Here is a 9329-nt window from a genome sequence, read left to right on the forward strand (position 1 = left end):
ACCCCTCCCTGACTCGGATTATAATCATAAACCCATTACTCTAACAGGCATGTATGTGCTCTGATTCTCAGTGAGCAAGGAAAACTACTAGAACTTCTGTTATAGCGACACTACACTGAGATTAGTTATATGTTGCTGCAGTTGACCTGGTTTTAAAAAAAAAAAAGCTTAGGGTTAGGCAACGACTAGGAGTCTGAAACATGGTTCAATTTACATGTTTGTTTATATATGCATATTAAGACGATAGGCTACTTCCCACTCAGCTCTCTTAGAGCTTGCCCTATATTTTTATCTTCAGGCCGTAGGCAAGGGAACTTTTTAAACTGCAATATTTTTAAAAGTGAGTTGGTATCTACTTTAGTGTGGTTAGAACTATTACAATATTGTCAGAACAGGATGGCACACTTGTCATCTCTAGTCTCACATAGACATACGTAAGTAGTTTTGTCAGTATTTTAAAGTTAATGATAGTGGGTCAAAGTGATACCATGTTTCCTTCTCAAATGATTACATATGTGAGAGTAAAGTTTTTTTCTTTAATTTTAAAAATCAAGTTTGAGAGGTTCTTGTATAGGTTGGTTTAACTAGGTAGCCAGAGAAGACCATGAACTCTGCATCTTTATATGTTGCTTTCAGGTGTGTGCTTCTTTGCCTGGCTCTCATTGTTTTTGTTTTTTGGTTTTTTTCGAGACAGGGTTTCTCTGTGTAGCCCTGGCTGTTCTTGAACTCATTCTGTAGACCAGGCTGGCCTCGAACTCAGAAATCCACCTGCCTCTGCCTCCCAAGCCCTGGGATTAAAGGCGTGTGCCACCACACCGGGCAGTACTTTTGATTTCTACCTGCCAAATATCCATGATTTTTTATTTTATTATTATTATTACTTGTTTTTTGTTTTGTTTTGTTTTTCAAGACAGGGTTTCTCTCTAGTCCTGGTTGCCCTGGAACTCACTTTGTAGACCAGACTGGCCTGGAACTCAGAAATCCGCCTGTCTCTGCCTCCCAAGTGCTAGGATTAATATCCATGCTTTAAAAGGTCTTGATTATTTTGGCCTTTTCTGGTAATGGGTCATTGTTTTGATGCCAATCAAACCTGGCTATATTAGTTAGACAAGGACTTTCCCATGGAATTAGTATCCACCCTGGTCTTTTTGCTTTGGCACATTTTTGGTAACATTTCTTTAAAAGGCCACTAGTTGGAGTCTGTTGTTTGGGGTTTTGTTTATTCTTGTGGTTTTAGGCCTGGCAAGATCAGTCCACCTTGGAGTTTGCTTTTTAAAGATGGGGAGTTGGGCCCAATCTGGTCTAGAACTTGGTCCACTTAAAAGTTGCTAACTTTCACCTTTATATTGTGGGATCTCACTTTGTAAACTAAACTGGCTTGGAACTCATAGAAAACTACCTAACTGAAAAAGTATGACTATCAACTAGCTATTTGTTATGTTTTGCTATTATTTACTGACTGCCAAATGGGGAGAACAGAATGTAATGAATATTCTTACTATGCATATTAAATGAATGTTGTATAAAATAGGTTTTTTTTTTTTTTTCTTTCTTTCAGCTACAAAAAATTGCCCAAGCTTGTGTGACATCAACCCTGTCAAGTGTCCATGATGCTGGGCCCTGAGGGAGGTGAAGGCTATGTGGTCAAACTCCGTGGCCTACCCTGGTCCTGCTCAATTGAGGACGTACAAAACTTCCTCTCNGACTGCACAATTCATGATGGGGTCNCAGGTGTTCATTTCATTTATACTAGAGAAGGCAGGCAGANTGGTGAGGCTTTTGTTGAACTTGAGNCAGAAGATGATGTAAAATTGGCTCTGAAAAAAGACAGGGAAAGCATGGGACACCGATATATTGAGGTGTTCAAGTCTCACAGAACCGAGATGGATTGGGTGTTGAAGCACAGTGGTCCAAACAGCGCCGACAGTGCCAATGATGGCTTTGTGAGGCTTCGGGGACTCCCATTTGGATGCACAAAGGAAGAAATCGTTCAGTTCTTCTCAGGGTTGGAAATTGTGCCAAACGGGATCACACTACCTGTGGACCCGGAAGGCAAGATTACAGGGGAGGCCTTTGTTCAGTTTGCCTCACAAGAATTAGCTGAGAAAGCNTTAGGGAAGCACAAGGAGAGANTAGGGCACAGGTATANTGAAGTGTTTAAGAGCAGTCAGGAGGAAGTTAGANCATACTCAGATCCACCTCTGAAGTTTATGTCTGTGCAGAGGCCTGGGCCTTATGACAGGCCTGGCACAGCCCGGAGGTACATTGGCATTGTGAAACAGGCAGGCTTGGATAGGATGAGGTCTGGTGCCTATAGTGCAGGCTATGGGGGCTATGAAGAATACAGTGGCCTCAGTGATGGCTATGGCTTCACCACTGACCTGTTTGGGAGAGACCTCAGCTATTGTCTCTCAGGAATGTATGACCACAGATACGGAGACAGCGAGTTCACAGTGCAGAGCACCACCGGCCACTGCGTCCACATGAGAGGGCTGCCCTACAAAGCAACGGAGAATGACATTTACAACTTCTTCTCTCCACTCAACCCTGTGAGAGTTCATATTGAGATTGGTCCTGATGGAAGAGTGACGGGAGAAGCTGATGTTGAGTTTGCTACTCATGAAGAAGCAGTGGCAGCTATGTCCAAGGACAGGGCCAACATGCAGCACAGATACATAGAACTCTTCCTGAATTCAACAACAGGGGCTAGCAATGGGGCTTATAGCAGCCAGGTGATGCAGGGCATGGGTGTGTCAGCTGCCCAGGCAACTTACAGTGGCCTGGAGAGCCAGTCAGTGAGTGGCTGTTACGGGGCCGGATACAGCGGTCAGAACAGCATGGGTGGATATGATTAGTATTGTAGGAACATTTGAGTTATTTCAATCAGAAAATTTCACAGGCAGCCAATAAGCAGTCAAGAGCAGTTTATAACTCTAGAGGAAGCTGGGGGACCCACTTTGCACCATGAGTTTGTGAAATCTGGATTAAAAAATTACCTCTTCAGTGTTTCTCATGCAAACTTTTCTTCTAGCATGTAATATTGAGTAAACTAAAACTATTTTCTTCCNCTTTTCTCAATTAACATTTTTGGTAGTATACTTAAGAGTGATGTTATCTGAGTTAAGTAGTTTAAGTATGTTGAGTGGATCTTTAAGCACACCACAGTGAACACACTGGGGACATGTACTTTTCTGGAGAACTCAAAGGTGCTAGATCCCTGATGCAAAAGAGAAGCATTTCTCATGTTCATTCTAGTTTATATTTTCATTTAAAATCTTTAGGTTAAGTTTAAGCTTTTTAAAAGTTAGTTTTGAGAATTGAGACACAATACTAATACTGTAGGAATTGGTGAGGCCTTGACTTAAAGCTTTCTTTGTACTGTGATTTCCTTTTGGGTGTATTTTGCTAAGTGAAACTTGTTAAATTTTTTGTTAACTAAATTTTTTTCTTAAAATAAAGACTTTTTCACAATGACTGGCACAGCTTATGTACTCAGTGAAAGGCAGCGAACTGGGTGGTTGAGAAAGACTTGTAAATAAACTCTAATATCTTCCAGGGGGGATTTGGAAATAGTGGTAGCTGGGTGGTGTGTCTCAGGCCTGTAATTCTAGTACTTGGGAATCCGAAGATTACATGGGCTCAAAGTGGCCATCTTGGTGTACATAGTTCTAGGCCAGCCAGTTTGGCTTTTAAAATTAGTGGTGTATGCCTTATAGAGCAGGGACTGCAAATAGCCCAGTATATGTGAGGAAGCACATATAATTACATACACTATATACTCTTAAAAACATTCTCTTTCTCCCTCTCTCTTGCTTGTGTGTATAGAAATATATACTACATTCCTGGCTGGTGTCTTGAGGTGGTGACCAGAAAAGGGCATTGGATTTCTCAGTAACTGGAGTGCCATGTATTGAGTACACTCTAGCTGTCTTCAGACATACCAGAAGAGCTCATTGCAGCCACTATGTGGTTGCTGGGAATTGAACTCTGGAAGAGCAGTGCTCTTAACCAGTGAGCCATCTCTCCAGCCCGTACTTAGGTCTTATAAAGGAGTCTTAAAAGGGGTCTCATACCTTAATTTTTTTAAAGTGCTTATTTAACGCTTGTGCTGGAGTCATATAATTTATTGTGTAGTGGGTGTTGATAACCAGTGGCAAAAGCCACTGTTTTCAGAGGCAACAAGTTTATTGAGTGTTGCTGACAAGCCAGCATAGAGGAATAGACTTAGAAAACGTTGGCAGGCTTTTGAACAAATCCTCTGCCACTGAACCAGGTATCTTGGCCACATTTTAGAGGTCCTGTAGTCTGGCTTTGTCCTGTCCCCCCTCCCTCCCCCCCCAAAAAAAATCCCTCCAGCTTAGAAGCCATAGATTGTGAAGGGGATGCGGAAGTATTTTTTTTAAATATTTACTATATATGTAAATACACTGTAGCAGTCTTCAGACACTACAGGGAGTCATCTCGTTAAGAGTGGTGGTGAGCCACCACGTGGTTGCTAGGAATTGAACTCAGGACCTTCAGGAGAACAGTCAATGCCCTTGACCTCTGAACCATCTCTTCAGCCCCAACCTGAAAGTCTGTCTATAATTTTTACCGTTTTTTTTTCCATATGTATATCCCACCTTGCCTGTCAGGTACCTGAGGAGATGGTGGGCCTGTGTGGATACTGGGAATCAGACTTATTCTCTGCAAGGAGTGCATGGACCCAATTGTAGCTCCTATATATTTCTACTTACCAGCTTATGCATGCCAGCTATTGAAAAGGTAGAAATTGGTTCTGGATGGGTTTGAGGGACTCAGCTTAGCTTGGCAGAAAGTGTCTGTGCCTCCTGAACAGTCTTGCCATCGCAGAAAGTGTCCAAAGTGTGGACCCCAAATACATTCCCCAAGGCTTCAGTACTGCTTACAAAGACTTGGTCCATGTTTTCAGAATTTTCAATGATCGCTTCATCCATAGCAAGGAAGAAGTATTAGTGGCTAGTGGTAGAAAGATGCTGGCACACAGCAAGCTGGGTGAAAATATAATTTCTCCAATATGCTAACACAGCAAGGTCACACTTGAAGGTTTTAGCACTTTGAAATGGGTGCCACCAACTCCCAAACATTCAAGATCTCTTGATGGTTTCAGGTCATTTACGTATTGCTCGTGGTGCGCTAGATTGTTGTATTGACTGCATTTAGAGAGGAATCAAGGATTGTATACCCATGACCTGTCTGTGGTAGAGGCTCGACAAACTCAGGTCTCAAGCTGAGAAAGCCCATTCAGTAGCTCAGAGGAGTTGGTTAGTTTAAAGCTAATCTGGCTTCCATTGTGTAAACCTGTTCAAATAGCCACGGTTATTATTGGCCATACTTATTGTTTAAAAACAGATATTTTCAGTTTTTAGACAACTGTGTATTCCTGGCTGGCTACAGAGCTGCCTCTGCTTCTCAAGTGCATGAAATTTGTACCACCTTTAATTGAATCACACAGCACTTAAGTAGCAAAATCTAAAATGTTCAGTCTTGGTTAAATGGGTTAGTCTGGTCAGCACAGTGGACATTTTACAAGATATAGGAAAGAATATTGCATGTATACCTGCTAGAGGCCCATCTAGTGTGTAAGGCTGTTCATTCCTAGCACTGAGGTAAAGAAAGATAAGCAATCTTACAGCTTAAATTTTTGCCAGTATGATTTGAGTTTTGGGAGAAAGCTGATTTTTCACTTGGAAACATGATTGACTTCTAGTTACTTGAAGCCCTACAAGGGCTCTCTGAGTGTTGTTAGTTCCCAGCCCATGCTAAATTCGAACTCTACCTCGAAAGTATTGAGATTAAACATGTGCCACAATGACCAATTGACACTATTAAAATACTTTTGTGTTGTGTTTGCATGTGAGTGCAGGCACCATTTTGCCATGGTGTGTAGTGGCGATAAAAGAACAAGTCATCCAGCCTTTGAGCTTTCAGCCGTTACGTCTCCATTTTTCATCTCTGTAGATTGGTTCCTAAGATCAAACTCTGGTTTCCAGGTTTGTTGGCCCAGGGCTTTTACCCACTGAGCCATTTCTCTGGCTCTGTTTAACATATTTTATGCTTTACTTGTGGTTGATAGGTTTTGTCTTGTTTTCTTCAGTTTTTAGTCACTGTCTAGTCACTGTATCCCAGGGTCTCTTGGAACTTTTATCTGCAGACCAGGCTGGCCTTGGACTCTTAACTTGCCTCTGCTTCTCAAGTGCATGGGGTTTATACCACCATGCCTGGCCTAGTGAGTTTTTGTTTTTTGTTTCCATTTGAAAATCTTCAAAGAAAATTTCTTTGGCTCTTAACATCTTTCCTTTCTTGCCATTTTTGTTTTTTGACGCAAGGTTTCAACTATAACCGGGGTAAGCCTGGAACCCAGACTAGTTCTTCCTCATCCTTAGAATCTAACTGAGATGGTAGGCATGAGTTATCATTCCTGCCAGTTTGCTTTTTTAAAACTATCCATTAATTGGACAAATGTTATTTCATATTTTTAAAATTTCCTTTATATGAGTACACTGTAGCTGTCTTCAGACACACCAGAAGAGGACATCAGATCTTATTATGGATGGTTGTGAGCCACCATATGGTTGCTGGGATTTGAACTCGGGACCTTTTGGAAGAGCAGTTGGTGCTCTTAACCTGCTGAGCCATCTCACCAGCCGGAGATGAATTATTTTTATTATCTGTTTTCCTTGGATTTAAAGCTGGCATAGGCTACATGAGCCCCTGACTCAAGAAAACAAAAATAGAGGGCTGAAAACCTTCAACTCTGTCTTAGGGTTTTACTGCTGTGAACAGACACCATGACTAAGAAAACTCTGTGTAGCCCTGGAACTCACAATGTAGACCAGGCTGGCCTCGAACTCAGAAATCTGCCTGCCTCTGCCTCTGCCTCTGCCTCCCAGGTGCTGGGATTAAAGGCGAGCGCCTCCACACCTGGCACCCAAGACAACTCTTCATAACATTGATTTGGGGCTGGCTTATAAGGTTCCGAGGTTCCATCTATTATTAAGGTGGGAGCATGGCAGCATCCAGGTAGGCATGGTGTAAGTGGAGCTGAAAGTTCTATATCTTCATCTGAAAGCTGCTATTGGAAGACTAACCCACTCCAGCAGGGCCACTTCTAACAACCACTCAGTCCCTGTGCTGAGCATATACAAACCATCTCAATATCACACTGTATAAAGCTTGAACATTACAGAGACATCTCAGGCAGACTGTATACATTTTTAAAAAATATTTATGTAAGTACACTGTAGCTGTCTTCAGACACTCCAGAAGAGAGCATCAGATTTCGTTACAGATGGTTGTGAGCCACCATGTGGTTCCTGGGATTTGAACTCAGGACCTCTGGAAGAGCATTTGGCACTATTAACCGCTGAGCCATCTCACCAGCCCCCGAGTGTATGTATACATTTCTGACTCATCTACAAATAAGCTTAAAGCTGACTGTTCTTTGTGTCTGAGAGTAGGCTTGTCAACTTGGGACCAGAACTCGGGCTGAGGATGAGTGAGTGGCTGCTAAGAACTTTGTCAGATCTGTCAGAAAATGTGTTACGAGCTGGTTCTGCCTCTACTAGGTTATGTGAAAGATTTCACAATATCTACTCACCCCAGACAGGGATCCTGCCACAGACCAAAGTTAAGATAGTGCCAAAGTTCAAGTTGGTGGGTCAGATGTGTTCTTACAGGTACAGGAATGGGGCTACTCAGGATGATTCGATGTAGCCCACCCTATTTCTCCTCTGGGGGGTGGGTGTGGTGGTGGTCGTCATGTGAATGCAGATGCATATATATACACACATGTCAGGAGTTAGTGTCTTGATCACTCTTCACTTAGTTTTTTGGGATAATATCTCACTATCTGGAGCTCATCAATTCAGCTAGGCTGACCAGGGAATTCTTACAGGCCCACTTGCTCAATCCCACCTTTATCCTTAGGGTTATAGTTATACATTACTGTTCCCGGCTTTTTGTTTTGTTTTCGTTTTTTCGAGACAGGGTTTCTCTGTATAGCCCTGGCTGTCCTAGAGCTCACTTTGTAGACCAGGCTGGCCTCGAACTCAGAAATCCACCTGCCTCTGCCTCCCAAGTGCTGGTATTAAAAGCATGCACCACCATGCCTGGCTGTGCCTGGCTTTTAAATAAGAGCTGGTGATCAGTACTCAGGTCTTTACCAGAAGAGCCATTTTCCCCAGCCTCTTGATTTTGAGAGAATCTTACTATGTAGCTTTGGCTGGTCTGAAATTCACTAGGCTAGGCTGGCCTTAAACTTGGTGTGATCCTCTTGCAGATGCTTTTCAGGTGCAGACATCATAGGTGCTTGCCCATCACACTTTTATTTCATGTGTTTATTAAGTACAACAGTTTTAAGTACTGGGCTAGGGGGGAACACCATAGCTTGCTCAACGGCTTCCAGAATATCTCAGTGTCTCTCTAGCATGTACAAGGCCCTGGGTTTCATATCCAGAACAGTAAAATCAGATGTAGTGGCACTTGACTGTGACTTCAGTACTCAGCATCAGGATTGAAGGTCAAGACAGGAGACCCTGCCTCAAGAAAACAAAAAATTAGATGATAATCTGCAACATTACAAATAAGTAGGATATAATTACAAAACAGGCATAGTGGCTGGAACAGTCTTAAGTCTCAGAAGCAACATTGTACTTTAGAAATGTGGGTTGGGACAGTACTTGCAGGGTTTAGGCCCTGTACTTGTCAGCATGTGTAAGTTGGGATACATAGCGTAGTGATTCTCAACCTTCCTGATGCTGACCCTTGAGTGAAGTTCATGTAATGACTCCTAACCATAAGATATTTTTGTTGCTTCACAACTGTAATTTTACTATTGTTATGAAGAGTCATAATGCAAATACCTTTGTGATAGTCTTAGGCAACCCCTGTGATAGTTTCAATGGTTTGGGGGTAGAAACTCAGGTTTAAGAACTACTGGGATGGTGGGACCCCTATTTCCTAGGCTGTTAAGAAACTGAGTTGAGGGGAAGAGGATGGAGAGGGGGAGGAGCTGTGAAGTTGCCTCTTGCCTGGGGACAATAGTCTAGTGAGAACTTGCAGTGACCTCACACAAAGCCTGGGGAGAGGCAGTTCTCAACCTGAACAATTTATCTGAGAGGAAAAGAAAGTGTTTTGTTTTGTTTTGTTTTTTTCTTGTTTTTTCTTTTTTGTAGAGATCTTGCTGTCCAAGGCCGGTAGAACTTATACACCTCTCTGGAGCTAACACTAGCTCTCTATGTCTTGCCCCTCAGCCCCATTACAAATGCAGGGTTCCATATGTTCTTTTATATACTGCCACCTGCGCTACA

General features: G+C 42.5%; 1 protein-coding gene across 1 annotated transcript in view; it reads left to right on the forward strand.

Moving 5' to 3' along the window:
* Positions 1-3474, forward strand: part of Hnrnpf (heterogeneous nuclear ribonucleoprotein F) — a 20760-nt gene extending 17286 nt beyond the window's left edge. Inside the window, exon 5 of the mRNA XM_029534939.1 lies at positions 1704-3474. Coding sequence (XP_029390799.1) covers positions 1704-2855 — 1152 coding nt within the window. The 3' untranslated portion in view covers positions 2856-3474. The remainder of the gene's footprint in view (positions 1-1703) is intronic.
* Positions 3475-9329: the final 5855 nt, after the last annotated feature.

This window comes from Mus pahari, chromosome 2 (assembly GCF_900095145.1).
Source record: "Mus pahari chromosome 2, PAHARI_EIJ_v1.1, whole genome shotgun sequence".
NCBI lineage: Eukaryota > Metazoa > Chordata > Mammalia > Rodentia > Muridae > Mus > Mus pahari.